The sequence below is a fragment of the Hippocampus zosterae genome, chromosome 3, assembly GCF_025434085.1.
Source record: "Hippocampus zosterae strain Florida chromosome 3, ASM2543408v3, whole genome shotgun sequence".
Lineage (NCBI taxonomy): Eukaryota > Metazoa > Chordata > Actinopteri > Syngnathiformes > Syngnathidae > Hippocampus > Hippocampus zosterae.
The window spans coordinates 20,991,467-21,017,729 of record NC_067453.1 but is presented as its reverse complement, the minus strand read 5'-3'; the positions used below and the strand labels follow the sequence as shown (position 1 = coordinate 21,017,729).

Here is a 26,263-nt window from a genome sequence, read left to right as displayed (position 1 = left end):
TCTAAACTATCGGAGGAGATTGTTGTGATATTTTTCGAGGTTGACGTGGGCATGAGTAGATATGTGCACATACATTTTGGTGATTTATTGCAGTTTTCTGACACTACGTGACATTAAGCTTTTTAATCCTTACATTAAGCATTTTAGACTGCCCCAAACAAGACATTTAGTTCCTTTAGCTAGTATCTTCTAAGTAAAAAGCTATTTAGGAATGTTAAAGAAGGTGTTAAAACCAATGCAGCAGTCTTTTATTTCTATTTTTCCGATTATAAGTTTTAAATTAAGCAACAAGAACACTTGGAGGCTGTAGTTTGTCGAGTATTTACCTCACCGGTACAGTATCTGCATAGATCCTCGCATGATGCAGGGAAGTGGTGCTGTGATCAGGCAGTTTGCTTTTTGTTTCTTTGCCCATTCGAAAGGAAAAAGAGTGTACACGGAAGGCCGTTGGAGGACTGCATTTCCTTTCCACTGTAGCAAATACGAATATGCTGGCAATAATACACGGTGTATCACACTGAGTGCCTCTCGGTGTAGCAAAAGTGCATAAGTGATTTTGATTGTTCTTTTTTGGGGGGCGGGGCTTACAAGGTCTGTATACTGAAGTGTGTTTTATTCGGATCTAACATTCACAATTGTTTTTGTTTTTTGTTTTTTTTTTTGTGTGTGAAACATTTTCATGCAGTGTTAAATGACTTCAATGTACAGACTCGTTGCTCTCACCTTGTTTGAGGGGCAAATAAATGGTAATTTTACACACAGGTTACCTGGTTGGGGTGGGGAGGGAGTCAGTCCACATTTTTTGGTTTTCTAGGATTTTTAACACTTCACAATTCATTGTGTGTTCAGAATTCCGTACATCGGGATTCTTTTCGTGTTGTGTGTTCCATGTCGGTCGTGAAGGTTGAAGCAGAGGTGGAGTCTTTCTTTTCCCAAGCAAGAGCAACGCAAAATGAGGGGAAGCTCAAATCAGTCACATGTTTGCTACTGATGTTAAATTGGGGGCCAGATGCTCATGTACCTTTTGAATCCAGCTCTTTTGAACTCTCGTTAGCAGGTAGTCACTTCACAAACGTAGTTTTGCTCCTTCTTGTCTGATGATTCTGAAATATGAAAATAAGTATTTTGATTCATTTTGTAAATACGTCTGTAAAGAAAAATAAGAAATTTAATGTTGTCTTTTAAATACTTTTCATTCTAATATGAATGTTGTTATATTGTACTTAGAAACTGTACCTTTAATATTACCTTTATTAAAAGTGCATTGGACACATCGGTTTTAGATGTGCTTTATGTGCTGTTATCCCATAATAAAATTTACCGCTTGTAATGGGCTTTTCTTTTTTCGCTGTTTTCTTGTCTTGTTGGTTCAGCCGTTTTAAACATTAAATTAGGGGCATAAAATCGTTTTTATATGTTACAGATGCAAGATCAAAGTTCTTCCGTAATATCTTCTTTTTCAAACAGATTTCACTATCAGAAAATGTGTGTTTAATTTGAGGCAATATCATCACAATTTCAGTAGATGTACTTACTTTTTAGGGGGTAATGTTTTCATTCGGTGGTGTGCCGTGAGTTTTCGGTCATGTGCAAGATAAGATAAGATAAGATAAGATGTGTGTGATAATAATATGTGTCTTGGATTAGCAAAGTTTGGGATAGACTACATTCAGTAGCTATACGAGGTACTTATCCATTCCATACAAACTCAACATCGAATACAGGCCAATTTGGTCAGGATCCGCAGGAGGGCAGCACTGTGCAAAGAGCAATAAACGTCGACATAGTTTCCACAATAGAACGAGAATCACACGGCGTGTTTGCTAACTGATTAGCCGCCTTCATGTGCTCTTACAGTGACAGTAATGGAACTGGTGTGGTGAGTCAATATTCAAATCATATTTCGTCGAAGGAAATACTGCAACTTGATGTGCTATTTGTCGTCACATCTGACAGTACGCCGTACCTTGGAAACGGTGCGTATGAGCTCAGAAGCTCGTAGCCGTTACCTGGTGAATGTAACGTACTCCCTACAGAAGTAATTTAGATTTGCAATCAATTGGGATTATTTAAAAGGGTTGTTATTGCGCTCATGTTAACTGTGTTTGCTTGGTGCTGAATGTACAGATCTGACAATATCCGAGTCGATTATTCTGTTTCGCAGTACGTATCTAAAAGGTGGGTAGAGTAGTCATAAATGTTACTCAAGTAAAATTACTTTAACATTAGAATATTTGACAACTATAAGCTCTCTCAACGTTGCCCTTTTGCCCTTTGCGTCTCCGTGTGTACGGCACATACGCAAACGTCCTTGGAATGATGCCCTCCTCCCCCTCCATTAAGTTAAGATCAAAGAAATGTAGTGGTCACGCAGTCATGACACAAATCCCCATTTCCTGTTTTTAGTTTTACTTTGTTTTCATCTCAATGTCAACCTATATGAAGATGGCAAAAAATTTAATACACATTCCTTTTAAGGGAGGACCCTCCTGTGCCCGATGCTCCCTTCTTCACCAAAGATGTTTACGATCAATATTCGCTTGCACCCAGTAGTAGAGAACTGTGGGCTTCTCTACAAAGGTATGCTAATGACTGACCAAATGATCTCAATTTTGTCAACTTATTTATTTGGCTACCAAAGTATTTTGACATTGACACGAGTATCACAGCAGACTGCTGCTTGCCGGTTTATTTATTTATTTAAAATCGACATCATCTGCAATTTCTATTGATATTGCTCATATGTCTATTGCAATATGTACTGATATAGAATTACTACCCAGCCTTACTAACAAGCATGCTTTTAGAGTTTTGGAGGAAGACGGACGGAGTACACGGAGAAAAACAGGCGGGCCTGAGCCTGATTTGAGCCCAGTAAATATTCACCTGTTGTGTTTAAGGGCTGAAATACTTGAATGTCCTTTTCTGTGAAATCTCTTCATTAAATCCGAATGCCTATACTTTGGTCACATCTTGTTTTCTTTGCAGTCTGTTGTGGTGCAAGAAAGCCAACATTTGAAACCCTTAATCGCAGTCCAAAATACTTAACTGTTCACGCGCTCTTGAAAAAAAATCGAATGAGTGTTAATTACCGTTACTTCAGTTTTTCCTCTCTACACAAGTCCTGCAGACACTGGCAGGACACAACTCAAGTGTGGTGCTCAGTCTGGACAAAAGTCTACTACCAAAGAAGTTGCACAGCTGCACGATGGCAAAGATGACTCCGTCTGCGACACCGTGGACGTAGACACGGCCGTGGAGGCTCCAGAGGGATGTCAAAATCCCCCCAAAGCATACGTGGCAGATGATGGCTTTCCTCAGCCCAGACTGCCCTTCCCATGCGTGTCCGGCCTGGCCAGCAATGAGCAGAGGGCATATCTGAACTTTTTGTGTAGTAAGAAGCTCAGGGTTCCTCCCCAGGTGACGGTAATCTCCTTTTAAAAGTAATTGTCATCAGACAAATCCTTGTTGCATTCCTTCACTTGAATATTATGCTCACATTTCAGCACCTGAAAGCCCGAGTCGACCAAGAAGTGATGCAATTTCAGAGGTACTTGCAAGATGTGGCCAAAGTGTGCGCAGGCGACTACAGTTTCATATCCCAGGGAGCATTGCAATATGCCGAGGTACACGCACAATGTCATTTTTGCTTTCTGTGTTTCATGATGTTCACCGAAAATGATTCCGTCCTCAGGATTATTTGAGGGCACGTTTGGAGTGTATCCAAACATTACCTCAGCTCTATCAGATATGCGAGATGACCAGTTTGACAGGCGGAACTTTCAACCCGGCACTGTCTCTCACCTTGGAAAAACAGCTGGTTGTCACGGTAATGTCTTTTCACCGAGGCTTGATCCAGCCACTTTTGGAGCCGGCCGGTATAATGCGGTTCCTCCGCTGTGTTTTTAACTTCAACTTGAATCGGTTGAATTGCAAAAAACTGTTCCTTTTATGTTGGTTCATGTTCTTTATTTCCGTATTTGGACCCTTTTTATCTCCCCAGGGCAGTGTGGATATCACGAGCTGCGCGATAATGGCTGCTGATGCACAGCTTGCAACGGATTATCAGAGTGTTTCATCAGAAAATCCTCCAGCCAAAAAAGCTAAGGACATGCACGCTGTAAGCAATTGTTTCTTTTTTCTTTTTTTAATTACTTCTCTAAAGTAAGGCGCAAAGATTCTTTTTGTGACTGCTCGAGCGGGGGATTCATGACCGTGGGTCTTTAGCGACTTCATTTTGGCTGTGGCAGTTTTCACAAAAGACACCAGGGGGTGTCCAAGTATTCTTCACGCCGCTGTTCTTGTGTTGCTCTGCAGGCAATCAGCAGCGATAACAATGCCGAGAAGCTGTGCGAGCGCTACGAGCCTCATGTGTGTCTCACCCGAGAGGCCCTGGTCACACTGATGGACAACCACGGTCCTGACTTTGCTCAGAGATGGGAACTTCCTGTTTGCATTAAAGTGAATCATGGCAAAGGTGCAGCACTGTCATTTTGACATTTGGGCTTGAAATTGTCAGGGCCGACCGAGCGAGCCACGGTTTGCAATGTGGTGTCATTCCGTAACCTGAAATTCAGAATGCACCATAGTCTAGCACCAACGAAGCTAATGCAGTTGAAAAGGCATAATTGTGGAAAGGACAAAAGACTGACGATTCTTGACATGCATTCAGTATTGTACATTTACATATTTGCAATTTGAAATTGAAATCCTTTAGCTCATTCAATTCACCACGGGAACAAATTTTAACCAAAAATTCCCACTGACCAACTATTTAGTGCTTTTATCATGCGCACAAAATATTCCCTATTTACTCCTAATGACACATTCACCAAAGCAGATTCATATCGCCCCCATTTGAAATTCAAAACATGCCAAAAATTCTGCAACATTTCCCGAAATGAAGAAAAGTCTTAAAATTCATTCTCAATGACACACTTAACAAAACAGATTCACGGCAGTCAGCTCATTCACATTGCAAGTGATTTTAAACCTGCCGAAATTGCTGCGCCCTACAAAAAAAAATGGTGCATTTGTCAAAACAGTTATGACATCCAGTCTCATTTCAGATCTTTTCATCCACAATGGTTTGCTTCTGCAAGCAAATAAATAAAAAAGCATTAAGTACAGCAAGTATAATAATTTTCAAAGAAATATTCATCTTTTGTTGTTCACTATTAATTGGATTAGAATTATCGCGTCATGACTTATGATTACAATCTGTCAAAAAGTCCGTTGTCACTTGCAACTCTACCCACAGGTGTGACTCCGAAGAAGACTGTTTACATCGAATCCCCCCTGCCCGACAATGAAATAACAGTGAGACAAAAGAGTCTCATCTACCACGAGGAGAGTTTGAAGCTGTGCTTTACGAAGAAAGGAACAAGAAACGTTTGCCATTTAATGACGGAACTTCCTGTGGACGATCGGGAACCCTCGCTGGTATCTGCCACTTATACGGTTCACGTTTTATTAGTGCACATCTTTTTTTTTTTTTCCTTTTCTAATCGGTGACACCGTACCTGTTTCCAAACCAGGAAGGCTCCCAAAGAAACATGATCCCCCTCGCCAGCGATGATCTCGACTTTGGAGTGGACCTCACCGACCTGGAGACTTTTGGAGAGGCACCAAACGCAAAAGTGCAGAAGACGCAAAACCAGCCACTGAAACATGTTCAAAGTACGAGTTCGCCTCTTTCAAACAAGGAAAAACGGCTCACCAATCCTCTCAGCGGGAGTTCACAAGAGGAGATGGGCGCCTCCGTGTCCGATATCAAACACTACGTAGCAACAGAGCAGACGAGTCCGACGGTTGTCAAGGAAGCTAATGAGGCAACCGCTACAAAGCCAACATACGAGTCCGATAAAGAAAGTGACCAAGACTTTGAGGATGACAGACTGATCATCGATGACTCAACATCACCATCTCAAGCAGCGACACCCACCCCCGCCTCCGTGCCCGTGGCCTCGGCATCGCCCTCTCACGAAAAGGGGACACCATGCAGGCAAGCATCCAAACGAGCGAAGGCCCCAACCGACCAGCTGGGGAAGATCTTGCGCATGCAAACGGCCATGTTCAGCGCGACCAGCGACGCGGCCACCAAAAGCCCCGCTTCGTCTCAGGAAACCGTCTCGCCCACCCGGTGTGTGGAACCCCCGCGCCACACCCTCGCGCTGTCCCTAGTGAAACCTTGCGTGACCTCTTACTTGGAGAGAAACCGGCAACAGGGTGGAGAAACCTCAGCTGCTCCTCCGGTGATCCACACGGACTCTCCGGAGAAGAAAAGTGAGTGTCAAGCTGCTCTTTGGCCTTACTTCCGAAGAGTTACTATGTTGTAGGTCACTCGGGCCTTCTAAAAGTCTGAAAATAATCCTATATTGATCACCAGAGGAGAAAAGTCAAGAGTCCTTTCAAATATTTATTGGCTATTTTCTATACACATTCAGTTACATCATTAAAATGATTGCAAATTCAAAATCAACCCATTCTTGCCGCTCTCCGATGCTGGCGTCGCTCAACTCAACAGGCAAAAAAAGTTTCTTTTCATTTTTGCGACCTACATAGATGCTACTGTGTCGAGCATCTTTCTAATGCCGACACATCACCTCATGTTTAAATTGTGAAAATCTATCTACTATCCCTCTGCAATGAAAACCCCCCATATATATATGTATATATATATTTTTTTTTTTTAAATGGCGCACACTTTTTCCTTCTTCTCATGTCGCGCAAGCACTGACAGCCATTAACAAGGCACTCTAAAGCAAAGCGAACCCCACGCTGGCTGTCATTTCAGAACGTCCCTTCCTCAAACAGTTGCTCTTGTGCCTGCTCTCTGTACAGTATTATGAAATCCCGCAACAATATGCACACTTTGAACATTAACGTTGCTTGGACATGGGATAATAAAACATACCGGTAGTTAAATAATGATTAATGAACAGAAGTTAAATGGATATTGTCGCTAAAATGTTTAAAATTAAACAGTTCTAACAGAGCGATTTCGACTGGACTGTCCTTAAAAGTAAACACAACTATTTGGTCCTACATTTGGGGGATGGGAGGGAGTATAAAGCACTGTAACATTCTGCACCGGTACTCATGCCGCACTTTGTGAGTCACTGGCCTAGTACAATAGATATGGAGTCGTTTATGCTCACTGATACCTGGCTGACCTCCATTCTTCACCACCCCTACAGAAATATTGTCCCAGGAGCTGCAGGCCGGCGCTGAGGACGAACAAGACTACGAGTCCCCGGAGAGAGGCAACCTGCTGTACAAGCTCTTCAGTCTCCAAGATGTTCTCCTCATAGTGCGCACCTCAGTCCCCGTCGCCCAATCCAGGAAAATATTCCCAAACCCAAGCCATGTATGCATGTCAAAATATGTCTGAACCTCACGTTAATGTGTTTCAAGCTGATATTTTCTTCTTGTCCTTCAAACCAGGTTGTACCGGTGCATGTTTTGCCCAAGCTGGAGTACCAGCTGTGTCACGGGGTCGAGTGTCTGAGTAACAGCGAGGCTTGCCAGCTTTGGACGGAAAGGGCACTTCACTCCAGTACAGTTTCCTTCGTAGGTAAAAAAAAAAAAAAAAAAAATCAGTGTAAAATCAAAGCTGGTTTTGTTTCAGCAGAATATTCACTAGTTGTTTTGTTTGTTTTCATTTTCTATGCCTAGTGCTGGAAAGTTGCATTTATATGGCTTTAAGAAGAGATTTTATTTTCCCCCCTCAGCAAATGACCCTCCCACATGAACCAACGGAATAGTATTTAGATGACTCACCTCCTCCTCCCACTGCAGACTAATTCAAGTTTATGCTGTTGCCATAACGACAGCCACAGCCTAAAAGCAACCTCAGACCTCAAGATACAGGGAAAGTTTAAGTCTTCCTTTTGGGTAGCTGCAAATCATAATTTGGTTTGTCTTAAAAGCTTTTTTACATGTCGTCCTCAGTTGACTTTGCCGGTTCGTTGAGGTCACGCTTATGGTGCCCATTGCGAAAACATGGGTGTAACCATGGACAACCTGATAACCCATATATTTACAAAGCCACTTCATATTCCTTCAGTGTCCTCCTGACACGTCGGCGTGTTCAAGCTAAATCGGAAAAAAATAAATACATAAAGGCTTACGTAAGTGGCCCAGCTGATACTAGACTTCCCCATTTTGTGGCAGATGACTCATCGTGTGGTCATCTCCTTTTTGTCTATTTGTGGCTCATTTTATGACTGAAGGAGGATTTTTGTTAAAAATGTAAAGGAGGAAAGGAGACGGCATACGCTCAGCCAAATCATGGCAGGCGTTGCCTTCCTCTGTCAGCTATGGCGTTGTTGATAGAGGAAAGGTCTCGTTGTCTGCACTCATTAGCTTCCTCTCTATCCCTTTCTTTCGGCGTAGCTCACATCAATCCGCACACTTCTAAAGTAGCGCTGCTCAGAAGGCTGCCTGACGCTTGGAGAGACAACATCTCCTGCGGGTTCAAGTGAGTTGTCGGCTTTCCGAGACGATTCGTGAGATGATTCCACTTGTGATTAAAATGATAACTCGCATCCTGCAAGTGGCCAATCGGTAAAGAAAAACACGGCGGCCATGTTTTTCATCACTATCACAGCCTTTGGTTTTGTCAGGATGGACTGCCGCATGTCAACAAATCAACAAAATGTCACACACTTATTTTTGTGCACAGGCCGGTGAAGTCACTCAACATTCTGCACCACCTTTTGAAAAAGCTGATAAAGTAAGTTGCCAACAAAGCAAGACATTGTAAAGACAACAAACACTTGAGATTGTTAGTGCTTGGCCACCTTCCATCTCATTATTTCCCTGCCTTGTGAATCAGTGGAGCATATTTTCATTGCCGTTTTTTTTTTTCTTATCGGCGAGCTCGCAAACAGCCTGTAAAAAAAAAAAAAACCTGCAAGGACAGTAAATGTGATTTAATTAGCAACAAGTGCAACGCTGATTTGGCCTTTCGACATGATTGCCTTAGCCGTCTTGTCATGAGTAATTAACAATCTGATGATGCCTGAAATAAAATTGCTCTCCAGCCATACAAATATATCTGAACATGCTAAACCCAAATATGGAATACAGGATAATAGAAGTCCTATCAACAGTAAAATTAGCATCAACGCTAGTACTTTGACCTCCATGTTGTTAGCGCTAGCTAGCTGGGTGACTGGTCCTCATCAAAAGCCATAATGTTGATTCCTATCCCTCATACAAACTTGTAAAGACAAGTTTAACGACTGTATACTGAAGTAAACCACTTCTCACTCTTTGAAGATGACCGACAGACTCATAACGGAGAGTAATGGACAGTAAAAAAAATGAGAAGTTGAGTGGCAAGCGCTTCGGTTATTTTCATTCTGCTTATCACAGCCTCTATGCTTTCAGCTCTATGCTGTTTAACATTTGGTAAAACACATTTGTGAATGTCATTCATGTTATTGAACCGCATGGCTCATATTGCACTGAGTAGTCAGACACGCTCCCAAGTTCTAAAGTTTGTGATCACCCGTTTCCAATTTGCCATCACTGGTACTTTTCTCCGTGGCATCATAAAAGGCCAAAGAAAAAGCAAAACACATTTGTAGAGCTAATATTTTACAGTGCACGTATCAGAATGTGAACTGACACCTGGCATGATGATTGGTTTGAACTTTTTTTTAAATTTTATGTATTTTTTTAAGGCTTTTTGTCAGGCTTAGGTCTGTGACGCTAGTCTGCTTGCATGCGTGTGTAGTAATTGCACAACTCCTGACTCACAACAGACGTAGCACGTTCTACTTTTAACATTCCAATCACAGAAAGAAGTCACGCCGAATGCACTGACGCGCCTTCTGTGACGCGACATGTGTTTGTAGAATGGACAAAGGGCGATACCTGATCACCCACAAACCAGAGGAGCCTTTTGTGACTTTGTTAAAAGCGGCCGACGGGAAAGCCTGTCGCAGTGCGTACGACTTGCGGCAAGTGCACAACGGCCTCCCCCGGACTCCCACTGATGGCCCAGTGCCCTGGATGCCTTTGGATCCCACTGTGGCGCTGCCGTTCCACAAGAAGCACGGCCGAGTCCCCTGCACTTTCCCCCCGCGATCTACGCCGCAGGTGAAAAATTCAGTCACACTCTCAATGCGTACGAGCACACAAAAGAATCTCAGGAACTAAACCGATGAAATGTTCCCGGCCAAGCGCTTCTGAGACTGGCTGAACCGGTGCCAATGCCGCATGCCTATAAGTGCAGAACGAACAAGCAGGACAGAAGAGAGCCTGGCCGTGCAAACTACTCTCCTCGGCACAGTTGACTAGTCAACTCGGTGACATTCGTTAACATGCCGGACTAAAAATCTCCACTGTTAAAATCATCAATTAAGCATTGTTTTCCTTTGAGAAGGCAGACTACCTGTGATCGTTTCTCATTAGATCTTTCTGGTTCAGCACGAATCCTAAAACTCAAGATCATCAGTATTTGTTATGCTGTCATGTGCTTCTTGCGGCAGGCTTCAGTCAATGGAAATGCAGCCAAGGCGGGCAAGCCAGGAGGCAAGAAGAAGAAAAAGAACCGCTGAGCAAATCACAACAAATACACTTAAAAACTCATCCAGATCACACAGTACGCTTGGATGTGAGATACTCTGCTGAAACACTCAAGCGAGAGTAGTACGTCTGTTTTCTAATGCTGTCGTCATTTTCTACATGTTCTCAGTTGTCATTTTCTCAATTGGAAGAGCAATAAAGCTTGAAGCATTCAAATCAAATAGATGTGTGGTCCAAAAGATGAGATCAGTACGTGTGAGAAAGGCTCGACTTTGGCAGAAACAACTTTGCAGTGGCTGCTTGTTCAACTGGGTGGAGTCACAGAAGGGGGTGGGGGGCAAAGGAGGAGGTGAAAGGGGAAGTCCTCTCCCGTGTCAGTCGCAACGGCGTTAAATCTCCACACCCTTCTCTCCGACACATCAACATAGGGTTCGTCGGTCGCGTGCCAACTTCTACAAGTTAGGTAAGTTTCACTGTTGTTGGGCAAGCTACAGTTGAAAAGGAACTGGGTTGATCGTACAACAATGTTTTAGGACTTGAACAAACAAATTAAAATAGCTGATTCATGAACTATCACGAATTGTTTGTGAAAAGGTGATTTTTGCTCATGTGTGGCTCTCGGTGTTTGAGAACAATCTACTAGTCTCACATCGCCTCCGCATGTGTGATATCGTATCGTACTGCAGTCCAGGGCGTGTCCACTGGATGCGTGTCAATGATTAGCAAGTAGCCTCTAAAATTATAATAATTGCATGGACTGCGAAACACTGAAAACAAACACCTGAGCCGAGAGTGGCTAATATACTGTTGTGCCTTTTATCTGTCCATTATGGGATGGCAGAGTGCAGTAGAACAATGCGATTGCATCAGTAGACCAAAAAAAAAATCCCACTTTGCCTCAGTGATGACTGATTCATCATCACATGGTGTGTCACTTTTTGCAGGGCAGTGAAAATGGCGATGGTGGCTGAATTTCTGGGGCAACTGGCCCTCAACACTGAGGTCAAGCCAAACAGCTTTTACACTTTTTTTTTATATGACATGCTTTATATTATTGACCGAGGTCTTATTTCATTCCACAGTCCCAGGAGCCAAAATACCCGACTGTTCTACCCGCTTTGGACTTTGACCCTGAAAAAGATGCTGCGAGGATAGAGACGGCTATCAAAACCAAAGGCAAGATACACGGCGTACATTCCGATTGAATCAATGCAGCTGAAGTGTGTCTGTGCGGACTCTCGGTGTTTGTGAGTCAGCATCCTGGCTCCTGACCTCAGTTGTACCAGAACAGTGTGCAAAACATTCTATGGAAGCTCCTGGTAACAGCAAACAAGGCCTCCATTTTGTTAGGATGGTCATTTGTTTCCGTGAAAGTGTTGATGGTGTACTTTGACTATTCTAGGAAACAACAGAACAATTGTTTCCGCTTAAATGTACCGACACCTCAAAAGCACTTTGCTTTCTCAAATCATTTGTTTGGGAGAAGAAAAGAAAAAAAAGCAAAGCTTTTCCATAGTTTTTTTTCTAGGCCCATTTGATGGAATGATCATGTCCACCCAGAGCCGGTAAACGTTGAAATGAGTCTTTGATCCTCTCGCTTGCATCGTTGCCACCAAACACTACTCAATAAATCACCATTGTATGACATTGGCTACTAAATGTATCCGTTTAAACAGGAAAACGCACCCTAACAAAATCATGACCCGACCTTCAACACAGTAGAGACGGGCGTGTTTAGAGATGCGTGACGTCGTACGAAAACTTAATCTGTAGCGCTGGTCTTGATTAGGGTTGTCGGTGAGCAGGAGCTGGCAGAGTACACTTTGGATTGGTCGCCAACCAAGTCGCAGGGCACATCTAAACGACCAGCAACTCAAACTAGCATTCACACCGATGGGCAATCCTTCACATACGTGTTTGGAATGTGAGAGGAAGCCGGCGTGCGTGCAGAAAACGAGCGCCAGCGCGGGGGAGAACATGCCGCCGCCACACAGGAGGGCTGATTCGAGATTCGAACCCCAAATAATTCAGCGCCGTTCTTATGTTCTACAGCCACAAGAAAACAAACTTTAAAAACAGCGCTGAGCGCTTTTATCAAAACATCCACCTTTTGTTTAGGATCCTTCTTAAAGTGTTTAGTTGTACTTAATGAAGTGTCTGTCTTTCCTGGCCTTCAGGTGTGGACGAACAGACCATCATTGACATCCTAACAAAGCGCACATACTCTCAGAGGAGGGAAATTGCATTTGCTTATGAAAGGAGAGCAAAGAAGGTAAAGTTTGGGGGGGTTTTTTGTGGGGGAGGGGGTTAAGAAATGATGAAATGTGATATTGCGCTGGGTCACCTCATTGTGAAGTCGGTTTCTTTTAGGACATGATCTCAGCTTTGAAGGGGGCGTTGTCCGGCTCCGTGGAATCGGTCATCCTTGGCCTGATGAAGAGCACGTCACAGTATGACGCCTCAGAGATCAGAGGATCCATTAAGGTGCACAACAGGCCACAATATGCGTGGAGCTTTTTGCAGGCCCGTTTCCTGAGTGGTACTGCCCTCTTGTGGGCAAAGTACAGAATGCCGACTTTAACATCCTGTCGATCTCGTGATTTTGAAATGTTCCATGTGTCTTTCAGGGCCTTGGCACTGATGAAGAAACGCTCATCGAGATTCTGTGCTCCCGCAGCAAGTCGGAGCTGCGGGAGATCAAGCAAGTTTACAAGGAGTGTGAGTAACAAATCAAACTGAATCGCCCCTTGGAAATTTTGGGGGGGGGCTTGCTTGCTCGCACGCTCCTCTTGAGATTAGGGGGTGAGTTGGAGCCTCTTTAGCTCCAATTGTAGCAAAAATGTTCTTAGTTTATCTTTGTCAATTAATTTAATAATAAATTAGATTTTTATTCAGCATTACTGTTTGGTCGTACAGTCCAGTCACTTATTGTGACTTTTTTTTCCTCCAGCACTCAACAAATACTCAATTAAAAAACATTTTAAATAAAAAACAGTAACAAACTAACAACAACTGCAGTTGCACAAATAAATGGAGCGGCAATGTGACTCATGTTTCTGCATCACCTCACTTGCAATCTAAAATGGTAAACATTCCACAGTGTTCAAGAAGGACCTGGATAAAGACGTTGCCGGCGACACTTCTGGAAACTTTGCAAAGCTGCTGCTGGCTTTGGTGCAGGTGCGTTCTGACACGAACGGCAACGATGCGGTTTTGCGTTCATCATTTTGAGACCGAATGCGAAACGTCCTTGTGCGCAGACCAAGCGAGACGAGCCTTCCACCGTGGTGGACTATGAAAAGATTGATGAAGACGCCAGAGTAAGTTGTGTCCACACTCGGTGACACTAACAGATTCATATTTACAACGTCGTCACATTTCAAAGTTGTAATGTTTGAATTACAGTTGTCATAAAACACGCGCGCCGCTCCTTTTAAGCACTCCGAAAAAAATGCCCTTGATTGCTATTTGCTTGGTATTTAACATCAGAGGGACTTAAGTGGGCCATAATTAATATAAATGCCATTTCCAAATGACTTTGCCAAGGGACGAGGTGTCATTTGTGCTCCTGATCCTTTTCCTACCATCAATTATTTCAAACAGACAAGACATGTGTGATTTAAAAAAAAAAAGAATTGGGACGACTTAATGACGTCTTTCTGATTCAACAGAAACTGTACGACGCCGGCGTGAAGAACAAAGGAACAGACGTGGCCACGTGGATCTCCATAATGACTGAGAGGAGCGTCCCTCACCTGCAAAGAGGTTCAGCACACATTATTGTTGTGTATACAATGCCTTTTTTTTTTTTTTTTAATGGGAACATAAAGCAGCTCACAATGCGCTCGTGTCCTCGGTAGTGTTTCAGAGGTACAAGAGTTACAGCCCCTACGACATGCAGGAGAGCATCATGAAGGAAGTGAAAGGAGACCTGCAGAGGTCCTTCCTGGTTCTCGGTACTTGAGATTGACATCGAATACATGACTCGCAGTGTTACTTGCATGCGTATTTCTTTCTTTATTTTCTCTGCTTTCCCAGTGCAAAGCTTTGAGAACAAACAGCTGTACTTTGCCAACAGACTCCACGACGCTATGAAGGTAAATGAATATGCGACGGTAATAATGGAGATGTTCTGAGAAAGTGACACTAGAGGTGTGCACTCATGGCGACGTTAACAAGCACTTTGAAGCCAACAGGAATGGATTTTTATCCAGTAAATGTATTGATTGATCATAATACATTTTATTTGTATTGCGCTTGAAAAAAAAACACTCAAAGCCAAAACAAAACAACAAATATGTCCAGGTGATGCAGTTTGGTCAAACCAGGTCTCGAATTATACATTTTGACAAATGTGCAGAATTGGGACCTTGAAAGCTTCCCACTTTCTGTTTGGAGTTGAAGTTTTTCCCAATATCAGTTGGTGTTCATCAGACATACTTTTGATGGGGTTGAGGTCAGGGCTCTTAAGTATTCCACATACGCTTCTCCTAAAGAGGATCTTCCACTAACAAGTTTCGCCACGTTGGAATCATTGAATTGATTAATTAAAGGGTGTGTTCAAATACTTTGGTCCACCCTTTGTATGAGATGTAAGCAGGTTTAAGAGTAAAGGCAGCAAACTTGTCTAAAGATGGTTATACGCAACGTGCTTTTAAACGCCTGAACCGAACACACAAGACCAAAAAAGTGTTTTACCCCGTATAGCGTACTCGAGATGACCAACACAACAGTACCAAAACTGACCTGCGGGAGGCAGCATGTTGCTACACGGTAAATACAAAGAGTAGAAGTTGTCGTTGGGAAAACAAATGGAAGAAGTGAGGCCAACCATTAGCTTTACTAATGACTGGAACTTGAAAATTCTTCTCATTTTCATGTTAACTTTCATTGCTTTTCTTATTTGTATTAGTCAAAGGTCGCTTCCTAATTTGCTGTCGTTCCAATTCACGCCACAATCATGGAGGCTGTGGATCGCCTCGACGTGTGCGCACACACACAGACACACACAAACAAACATCCGACTTTGTCATTGTAATTATTGATCATCTTTAACATTAATGATCGTTACCCCAAACAAGTTCCTGAGTACATCAGAGAGGAAAGATCACACTTAACACCTTAACACCTCAGGAACATTTTGTTGAGGTGTCTGATAATCAGGCCTTTGCTCATTTTGATCAGAAAGAGGCGGGGGGGGACTCAAATTCAGTCCAGTTATGTGTACATATGTATGTATGTATGTATGTATGCTGCTGTAGAGCAGAATTGAGTGCAACCGGAGAAAGTGCTGACATGTTTTTGTTTTTTGTTCTCAGAATAAAGGATGCAAGGAGAAGGTGGTGAGCAGGATCATTGTGTCGCGCTGTGAAGTGGACCTGAAGAAGATCTGCTCAGAGTACAAAGCTCACCACGGCCAATCTCTTCAAAAGACCATTGTGGTGAGTCCTTTCGTGCATAGCATCATATGTTGCAATTTAATTCAAGCAGCGTGATTTCAAAGTGCTCTTTTTCCGCTTCGTGTGCAGGAACACACCAAGGGAGACTACCAGAAGGTTCTGTTGGGCCTCTGTGGACCAGAGGAGTAAATTCATTTCACTTGACAAAAAGAAAATACCTGGAACTGGTATGTTAAAGCAGCAATACAGAGAGAGATTTTTTTTTTTTTGCTATATGAAGACTATCTATTATTGAAGTAAAATAACAATAAAGCAGCACGCCGGCTGTCTTCTTATCTGTAGTTTTCTTTCTATCCTAAAGAGGGCGTTATAGTAGCGTAAAAAAAAGCCAGCATTTTTGGTTGAGGCCTCGCCCAGTTGATACCAGCTGATGAAATGCACATTGACATTTGTATCATAAAATGAACCCACGGATGATACATAGCATTTATATGAATGTCCAAAACATTTTAAAGCGGTGAACATAAACTAGTTTCTAAAAGAGTGCACAATTTGTGTCTCGTGATGAGTTGAATTCATAAATTAATTAGGATAATGGCCAATACTTTTTTACATTAATGTGGTACAAGAGTAAGTCCAAATACCTTCGCCTTTTCCACTACGAGAATCTATGAATATGAATGATTTAATCATTAGTGTGTTTTTCCGTGTTTGTTTGGTGCTAATATTTTAATTAAAAATGTTAATTTTACCTCCGGCAAAGATGATTTGCATAGCACTAAACAAGCGTATATGCAGTGTTTCTGCTGTTTAGTTTGCAGTCTCTCAGGATGGAATAAGCAGCAGCAGTGTTGTCAAGGCATTTCTACTGAAGTATAAGGGGGAAAAAAAAACATCCCCATAAGGCAACATGACTTGTGCTGAACACAGCGATGAGGAAGAGGAAGCTAATAAAAATAAGTCCTGAAGATCAAACACGGTTTTAAGAAATGAAATCATGTTTCCGTCAAACTGTTTTTAAAAAAAAAGGACTTCCAATTTTTAACTAGACATTGGATTTATGGTCATTTTGTAATAATACTGATGAGAACGTTAGCCTTTTGTGACGCTTTATGTTTATAGGCAAGGGGGGGGGAATAAAATACAGCATAAAGTAAGCTAAAACAGTATTTTGCAAGGAGGGGCAGGGAATTTATGTGCCAAATGCTTGACAGATTAATCACTCCATCATAAAGAGGAAAGTACCGCCATATTTCCTCCTTTTTTATATGGATGTACAACATGCTGTTCTGCTCAAGGCCAGCCCGTGGGGACCGTCGGCGGACCCTAGGGGAAGTCGCTTCGCAATTGAAAGCGCGCAATTTACTGTCCCAAATGCTGACACTTCATCATTCAGACGACTTTAACCCCATGAATGTCAAGCGGCGAACATGCTGGGAAGGTGCCGGCAGGTACCCGCATTATCATAACAACCACAGTTTGGTGACCCAAAAAAAAAAGGTTGAGAATCATAATCACATTTCCAAGTAGAATGTGATAATCAACTGTGTACTTTTAAACTGAAAACTATGGTGACGCACCGAGCACAATCTATCCGTTTGACATTAGAAAAATCTCACCGCACACCACCAAAAAAAAAAAAAGTCACAAAAACTGTTCATGAAAGAAACATTGACAGTGGTCACATAAATCATTTCATTCTGACAAAGTAATAGCAAATAAGAAAAAAATCGAACATTGGTTGTGAATTGTGCAGAAATATCTTAACCCAAGAACCTTTTTCTTCTTTGCAAAATTATGAATTATACATTAAATGACTTCTATATGTTCACTGAACTCCAAAATATGTTTTTTTTTTCAAATATTCAATGCTTTAATCCTAATTTAGGATGAGGTCCAAATCTGACCCTTTTGGGATTTAAGGGCAGCATTTGAGTCGCAGAATTTATAGGGGCCAAATTTGACCCCGTGGGTTCTCCAGGGTTAAAAAGCAAACTCATGAAACGGCAACGGGAAAAAAACGATGGTACCGCAAGAAAATAATTTGACCAGTGAGACATATTCAATTTTCGGTGTGCCCTCTAATTTGCGTAACGGGTGTCTTCAAACTTGTAATCGGTCAGTCGGCCTATTTAAAGGGTGACAAGTCGTCATTTTCCTTTTTGGTGATACGGTGTGGACCATGCTAAACATGGACCAGAGGAAGCAAAGGGGAGAGAGTTGTCTCAGGCGGTTAGAAAGAAAATTGTCGACAAGTATGTTAAATGACAAATGGAAGCTTTTGTTTTGGAATTATCTGTGAAGAAGAAAAAAAAAATCGCTATTCCAGTGAACCTCCAAAAATCGTACGGTCAGGGACGATCTCTGCTGCGAATTGCACAAAAAGGTTTGATTTGAAGGCCTCATCTGAAAAAAATGGAAGGTCCTCAAATGAAATGAGTTCAATCGCAGGTTCCACCCCGTACAAATTCATTTTGTCAAATAAAAACGGTGCCATCTGCCGAGGCGCTGCCTTCGGTTTTATGTCATCCAGTGGCCATTTAGCAGTTCGCCAGCCACCTCCCAAATTCTTGTCCCAGTTAGAGTGAACATGTGGAAAGCCCCCCCCCCCACCATCACCTTGGAGACAGAACCCAGGCGGGCGTCGCCCGCGGCATCCAGCGGCATTAAAGTTTCACAGTACAGCTGGAAGAGCTGCTGCCGGCCCGCCAGACATGGCGAGCGCAAGCACGCCGGAAAGCTTCGACTTTGTGCTGGTGATTAATTCATCCCATACAACTTAGAGGAGGGACACTTTCTTAAAAGGGAATCCGGCTCCCCTCTCACACTGACACCGACAGAACCCCGGCTCACACTCCGGGGGGAGAACGCCAAAGGGTGTTTAATTATATAGTAGGAGACCACTAAGGTCTTCTTTTAATTGTGTGCATCTGTTTGTATGTGTTAGCCTGCAGCTCTGTAGGTCGCAGGCCTAGTCTAAATGAGAAATCCTACAGGCGAGGCTGGAAGACGCGCCTCCCTCAAACCGAGCATGGAGAACCAGTTTGATTAATATTTTGTTAATTATCATTATTTAATCCGGGCCGAGCGCGTCACGTCAAAATGCGGCCTTTTGTCTCGGCGCTGAAAAAGATGCCGGCTCATTAGGGCGCGGCGAGATGCTGCGTATGGTAAATAAGAAGCTCGTGGCCCGGGGAAGGGGGGGGGATGTGCTGGTGGGGCGGGGGGAGTCAGCATCACATTGAAGGACATCTTCCCCTCCTGAAGGATGCCGCGGCGCTCGCGTTAACCAGCAGCAGACCACAAAATAGCAGATGCGGCGCCTGTGGCACCGTCAAGGCCCGCTCCCTTTTAAGCAGCAGACGAGACAGCTGTGAACCGGCCGGGCCATCAGTCAGCCTCCTTTGTACGATAGAGCAATGCTTGAAGTAAGAACACAAAAACAAAAAAGCAAAATGAGGCTCGGCACCCCAACAGTCCATCGGCAGACAATTCAGACGGACTGAGGAAAGTTTGACGACAAGCAACATACATTGTAGAGTTCCGTTCGGGAAGCTACAAACAAAAAGACTTTTACAGTAACACATTCAAACATGAAAACAATATGCCCCTCAAACTCTTCTCTCAGTTATGAAGTGTAACTGGTCAAGTATTTTAACTCTTTCAGGGACAGCGGTTACGACAGTGGACAGCCTGTCATGTTATCAGGTTACAAGTTAAGCAGTGAAATGCTCTGCCTGTAATTCACATCTTGATGGTTGTAAACATGAAAGGACCAAAAATTATTATAGATATTTTTTTTGTATAATCGTCTGCTTAATCGATTATCGGAATATTATTGTGAGAAAACATCGGAACCGACCTAAAAAAAAATTGAGACTAACTTTGATATTTGTTGCCGAGCTGGACGTGCTTTATCGGTGTGCCTAAATAAGAAAGTGGGAGGTGCCTTGACTTGATTTGATAAGTTTATTTTGTTTCATGACCAATCAATTCATCATCAAGAAATAATTATTTTATGTTTGAAAAAACATTTTAAAAAAAAGAACAATGTAAAGAAAACTGTAAAAAGTCATATTTGTTTGATCTGTGCCTTTAAGAGGCGTGGCCTAGTGCTTGACATCGGGACCGCGTTTGATGGTCTGCGTGTGAGTTGTAGCCTACAGCAGCTCCTTGTGAGTGTTTTCATTTCGCATTTGTGTGTTTGGCTTTTTCTGTTCTGTTCATTAAATGTTTGACCGTGCATTGGCAACTGTGGCTTTTCTTGCCCACATGCCAGGGCATTACAGGACCTGAATTGCTACATTTATTTATTTTTTTCCATTTCGCTCAAGTGGCGACATACCGCATCCATCGGCACATCAAGGCTGTTAAACACTACCTTCATTTTCAGACAAGATTGTTGGTTGGTGTCTTTGAGGCTACGTTAGCTATGGTCAATATTAATTAGTTCATGAAGCATTAAACTTTCCTTTTTTTTCTTTTTCTGGATTTCCTTTTAACATTACAAGAGCACCATCATCTTCAAGTTCAGAATCGCATTTGAAAAACGCACAAACTCACATAAATGTTTCAATTCCTAGAATTTAATTGACAGAGAGCCACAGTAGGAGGATTTCAATCGACAGAGAGCCACAGTAGGATTAAAGGCTTCGGAGCCGCCAGTTTTATGACCTGATTACGTGACGTTGTGCAGGAATTTCTGACATGGAGCTGCTTGTGCAAAATTCAGCGGTTACGAAATAGTTTAGCTAAATGAAGCTAGTCCAGGCAGGTTGCACAATATTATGTAAATAGCGAGTGTATGTGTGTGTGTGTGTGTGTGTGTGTGTGTGTGTGTGTGTGTGTGTGTGTGTGTGTGTGTGTGTGTGTGTTTGTGTATCTGCACCCAATTCATTGTGTCCAGGCTTGGTGGACCTCAGCCAGAAGCGCTGATGCTAATTCTCAATGAAATGCTTGTAATGGTGCGGCCCTGGCTTCAGCAGGCTGAATGTGCGCGGGAGTGTCGCAGTGGTGATGCTAATCTGCAAAGAACTACAAGGCAGGGGGAGTGCGGGTGGGGGGGTACACCCTCTTCATCAGTGTGGCATATTCCCATTTATTTACATCCTGGCTAATGAGATATGTGCTGCGCCGCTCGGTAAGACAGAAAGACGTGAGGTAATTAAACGGCTTTGCTCTCCCGTTCATCCATTATCCAAACTCGCGGCTGCATACGTAATGTAATAATATCAAATAAGGCACAAATGGATGAGGCGACCATTCCGGCGTGTTTTAGCGCCGGCGGCGTCTCGTAAATCTACACGCAGGTGTCACAGGAGAGCAAATGTAGAGAAAGTGTTGTCATGAATTTAGGAAGCATCAAAATATGTGTTCAGGAGGGCGGGAGGAGGATTTATTTTATCGACGCGACTCCCCAGTCATCAAAATTGGGCTGGCCCAGCTCTGGGGCAGACACGGCAGTACACTCGGCCCACATACCTCAATGAATGACGGTACTGCAGAGGCCCACGTCTGGCATCCATGATGTGGGCCGCATTCGGACCAGATCTGAGCCGCATTGTAAAACCATATCTGGCCCTTCTGGTTCCTGATATCAGCCTGAATTCAACCTCAACTAAGCCACATCTTTCATGAGCCAAATTTTACCCACATTTAAAAAAGTCTCAAAAACGACTGTTATAAAAATGTTTGTCATAATTTGTGAACCTCACATATAACTCCACATACACTGGAAAAAATGCACTTTATTTAACAGTGAACACAAGGTCTAAATTGGAATGCAGCTTACTCTTGAATGGTATTTTTTTGTCCATCAAATTGTTGCGCTCTCAATGTCCTCTTCTCATGCCATAGTAAAGTCCTTACTAGACATGGTCGTTTTTTTGGGGCTAAAAATGCCTTACAATACATGGTCGGGTTTTTTTCGGCCAAAAATGCCTTACTATACATGGTCTTTTTTTTTCGGCTAAAAACGCCTTACTCTACATGGTCGTTTTTTTTTCGGCAAAAAATGTCTTACTATACAGGTACATGGTCATTTTTTTCAGCCAAAAATGCCTTACTATACAGGTACATGGTCGTTTTTTTTTCGGCCAAAAACGGCTTACTATACATGGTCGTTTTTTCGGCCAAAAATGCCTTACTATACATGGTCGTTTTTTGGGGGGCTAAAAACGCTTTACTAGACATGGTCGTTTTTTGTCTAAAAACGGATTACGAAACATGGTCGGGTTTTTTCGGTTAAAAACGCCTTTCTGTAGATGGTCGTTTTTTTCGGCTAAAAACGCTATACTATACATGGTCGTTTTTTTTGTCTAAAAATTGATTAGTACACATGGGGGTTTTTTTCAGCGAAAAACGCCTTTCGAGATGCATGATTTTTTTTCGTCTAAAAACGCCTTCCTATAGATGGTCTTTTTTTCGTCTCAAAACGCCTTACATGGTCATTTTTTTTGGCTCATTATCGGCTAAAAACGCCTTCGTATAAATGGTAGTTTTTTCGTCTAAAAACGCCTTACTCTACGTGGTCGTTTCTTGGGGCTAAAAACGCCTTGCTATACATGGTCGTTTTTTTTCGGCTAAAAACGCCTTTCTATGCATGGTCATTTTTTTCGGCTAAAACGCCTTAATATACAGTACATGGTCGTTTTTTTCGGCTTATTATCAGCTAAAAACCCCTTCGTGTAAATGGTCGTTTTTTTCGGCTAAAGGCGCCTTTCTCTTCGGCTAAAAACGCCTTACTATACATGGTCGTTTTTTGGGCCTAAAAACGCCTTTCTATACACAGTCGTTTTTCTTGGCTAAAAACGCCTTACTTTACACATGATTGTTTTTTTTTGGGCTGAAAACGCTTTACTGTACATGGTCGTATTTTTGGTTAGGCGCCTAACTATACAGTATATGGTCGTTTTTTTACGCCTAAAAACGCCTTTCTATACATGGTCGTTTTTTTCGGCTATAAAAGCATTGTATAGCAGGAAGTTTCAAACCATTTACACCTGCATATAAAATCTAAATGTAATCACTGCCTACACCTTACAAATTAAGGAGAGTGCTATTAAATGTGTAAATGTGAGAGTGCTATTGATAGCGTCTGCTGACATGGGTCTGTCTCAGAGACGGACTGAGGCTGCTGTTGTCTTCTTCTCTGGTCAAAACAGTGTTCCCTAGCGGATACTCAATGAATTGCACCGTATTAAAAATATGCATTCTGTGTCTTTTATGCATTTTTAAATTATCCTGCGAGCCTGATTGAACCTTGTGCGCGCGTGCGTGCGTGCGTGCGTGTGTGTGTGTGTGTGTGTGTGTGTGTGTGCGTGCGTGTGCGTGTGTGTGTGCGTCTGCGTGTGTGCGTGTGCGTGTGCGTGTGCGTGTGTGTGTGTGTGTGTGATGAATGGAATTCCGCATCGGTGTGCAATTGTAAAACAAGGCTGTGTGTTGAAAAAATAAATCTGAAACTCCATGTAATGGTGGCTCAATACTGGCTGGCCATATATGGGCCGGAGTTGTAAATTGATTTCTGGCCCAAATACTTCACTCCACAACTGGCCCTCATCTGGTTTGCCAGAGTCAAGCCAGTGCCTCCTTTGCCACTTCTGGGCCGTGTTCGGCCCACATGCATTATGCCAGTGTCGACTCAAGGCCAGCTGTGCCAGCTTCATGCCGAATCCGGGCCAGATGCCTTTCCTGACTGGGTCTTTACATAATGCGGCCGTGCAAGAGCACTAACATGCGGGCGAGTGTTCATCACAAGGACCTCAACCTCTAACCCGCTGGAAGTTCCCGATCGACCGAGTGGCTCTCTAATCCGTGTTGTCATGTTGCTTAATCCTGCCGACTGAAGGCGAGCCTCGGCGCATTTTCACACTGGCCGATGGGCCCCACGCATGTGAGCACGCACACGCACGCACACACACACACACACACACGCGTTCAGGGCCGCGCCTTCATGCAAGAGATTGAAATCAGCCTGGCAGACACTCAAGCATGAACCAAATGTCAGCGCCGAGGAACAAGGAGGAAAGGAGCCCGTGTTAATTATCATGCAGGTTCACGAGTACCCCGCGCAGCAAATCATTTCCCGGTCCCGCCCCTCCTGGGACACGCCGAGAGGGGACGATTTCAACAAGTAGGCAGTGATGGATGCGGGTTTGCCAATCACGCACTGGAATGGTGAAGTCTGCATCTCCTTCTGACTGATTGATGAGTTTTTTTTTAAACAAATGTGTAGCATGTTGAGAAGAATTTTACAGGATACATTTTGAAGTCTGAGATTTACATTCAGTAGTAAAAATTGAAATATTTTTGGATGCTCGATGGTCCAGTGGTTAACGCATCAACCTCACAGTGCAAAGGTACCGGGTTCGATTCCAGCTCCAGCCTCCCCGTGTGGAGTTTGCATGTTCTCCTTGTGCCTGTGTGGGTTTTCTCCGGGTACTCCGGTTTTCTCCCACATTCCAAAAACATGCATGGCGGGCTGATTGAACACTCTAAATTGTCTCGAGGTGTGAGTGTTGATGGTTGTTCATCTCTGTGTGCCCTGCGATTGGCTGGCAACCGGTTCAGGGTGTCCCCCGCCTACTGCCCGAAGATAGCTGGGATAGGCTCCAGCACCCCTGCGACCCTTGTTAGGATAAAGCGGATCAGAAAATATTTGGATGGCAAATATTTTTCCTCAACCTGATGATGACAGTGATCTGTTTTCTTCCTGACATGTCAATGCAGGCAACAAACAAGACAAGAACCACCTATCTGGTGCCGTGTGCCTGACGGACATGTCGGAGTTCTACTTCTTTTCCAATGACACGTTTCCCATGTGACACTTAACCTTTTCGAGATTTTCCCTCCCATCTGTTTGGTCCGTGTTAATTAACCCTGAGCACCCATCAGAGAGGTGGCGACGTCTAAGCTTCCGTCGCGATGATTCTTTCGAGCGATCCGTGGCACAAAAGCCATGCGAGCGAGCATGTGTGTGTGCGCGTGTGTGTGTGTGTGTGTGTGTGTGTGTGTGTGTGTGCTTTTGCCAAGGAAGAGGAGAAAGAAGATGGCATATGTCTGGTGATGGCGTTTGGGTCGCTGTCACCGTTTTGTCCTTGTCAATGGGATGAAGTTGGACGGCGCAGCCTGACCTCCCTCAGGTGGCCATGGATATGTAAATGAGGGCAAAAATAGAAGCCCTTCTTCTTGAAAAACAGGAAGAAAAAAAAAGGATTTGGGGAGTTTCTTTTCATTCATTTTGGCTGCTGGCAGAGATGGTTGAAATACACAAAAGCAAACGGGTGAAAAGAAGCACTGATGGCAGGAAAAGCAGCATTCACTGGGCTTCAAGGAAAACGCCGCACATGTGAAATCATCCAGTTCAGCAATCGCTGCTTGGGAATCGACGATGTTGGTTACGGCAGCTGCCCGCTACAACTTTGTTGTATTGAATCTGAAAGGTTTTTTTTTCTTTTGATAATCACGCGTTTCTCTCCGTTCCAAACCATTCATCTCGGTCACAAAATGTATAAAAAAAAAATAATACAGAGCACAAGCTAGCAAAAAATTTTTTAAAAAAAGAATTTCTTTGGGGAGGTTTCTGGGGAAGGGGAAAAATGATGCCAAATGATGAAACAGAAAAAAAGCCGAATTGAAAGGGGCGGCCAAGTCAAAACCTCTTGACTCTAATATGCTCTGCGCCCCCTCCCTGTCGAAATACGGTATTGTTATGACTTCTATGTACATAATTCACCACCAACTGCAAACGTGTGAATGCAATGTTTCATATGCTTGTCAGAGAGTTCACGATCATTTGTTAACGGCGTAGAAATAATTGCAGTCCCTTTAAGGACCGCCATGTTAGTCTGCTTGTTTCTATGGAAACTGACTTTCGGCGGGTCTCGTGGAGCGCGGGAAGTTTTTTGGTGTGCTAATAAAAAAAACGAGATACTCTCTCGGGTGCGAACGTGAAAAATTGGTATTTCTCGAGTTTCTTGTGTTCCTTCTTTCTGATGTTTCCATCACTTGGGACCGCCACATGCACTACAACGGCTTTCCTCTGCCCTTTATCTATGATCACGATATCTGGTTGGTTCGCCACTACCATCTTGTCAGTCTGGATCTGGAAGTCCCACAGGATCTTCGCTCGGTCATTCGCCACCACCTTCGGAGGAGTTTCCCATTTTGACCTTGGGGTTTCCAGTCCATACTCCGCACAGATGTTTCGGTAGACTATGCCAGCCACCTGGTTATGGCGTTCCATGTAGGCTTTCCCTGCCAGCATCTTACACCCTGCAGTTATGTGTTGGATCGTCTCAGGTGCCTCTTTGCACAACCTACACCTT

At 43.3% G+C, this 26,263-nt stretch overlaps 2 protein-coding genes across 5 annotated transcripts; both read left to right on the top strand.

The window, feature by feature from the left end:
- The first annotated feature begins 1,757 nt into the window (after nt 1–1,757).
- On the top strand, nt 1,758–10,760 carry ice2 (interactor of little elongator complex ELL subunit 2). 4 transcript variants are annotated; one of them, XR_007961650.1, is made up of 16 exons: nt 1,758–1,879; nt 2,479–2,580; nt 3,123–3,420; nt 3,507–3,626; nt 3,695–3,829; nt 4,004–4,120; nt 4,318–4,477; nt 5,261–5,442; nt 5,538–6,285; nt 7,200–7,369; nt 7,447–7,576; nt 8,398–8,482; nt 8,687–8,737; nt 9,867–10,110; nt 10,503–10,627; nt 10,709–10,760. XR_007961650.1 is itself a non-coding variant. In XM_052060431.1 (15 exons), exons 1-15 carry the CDS (start codon nt 1,866–1,868, stop codon nt 10,569–10,571), a joined length of 2,625 nt encoding a protein of 874 aa, XP_051916391.1. In that variant the 5' UTR covers nt 1,758–1,865; the 3' UTR covers nt 10,572–10,760. The 4 variants fall into 4 exon arrangements, 2 of the variants coding, with proteins under 2 accessions (XP_051916391.1, XP_051916392.1); XM_052060431.1 differs by having other exon boundaries at nt 10,503–10,760; XR_007961651.1 differs by lacking the exons at nt 10,503–10,627; nt 10,709–10,760 and having other exon boundaries at nt 7,447–7,572; nt 9,867–9,963.
- A 99-nt stretch (nt 10,761–10,859) lies between these two features.
- Nucleotides 10,860–16,261, top strand: anxa2a (annexin A2a). Its single transcript, XM_052060445.1, has 13 exons — nt 10,860–11,002; nt 11,484–11,541; nt 11,622–11,715; nt 12,717–12,811; nt 12,910–13,023; nt 13,167–13,257; nt 13,640–13,719; nt 13,800–13,859; nt 14,211–14,304; nt 14,400–14,495; nt 14,578–14,636; nt 15,858–15,980; nt 16,068–16,261. Exons 2-13 carry the CDS (start codon nt 11,494–11,496, stop codon nt 16,125–16,127), a joined length of 1,014 nt encoding a protein of 337 aa, XP_051916405.1. The 5' UTR covers nt 10,860–11,002; nt 11,484–11,493; the 3' UTR covers nt 16,128–16,261.
- Nucleotides 16,262–26,263: the final 10,002 nt, after the last annotated feature.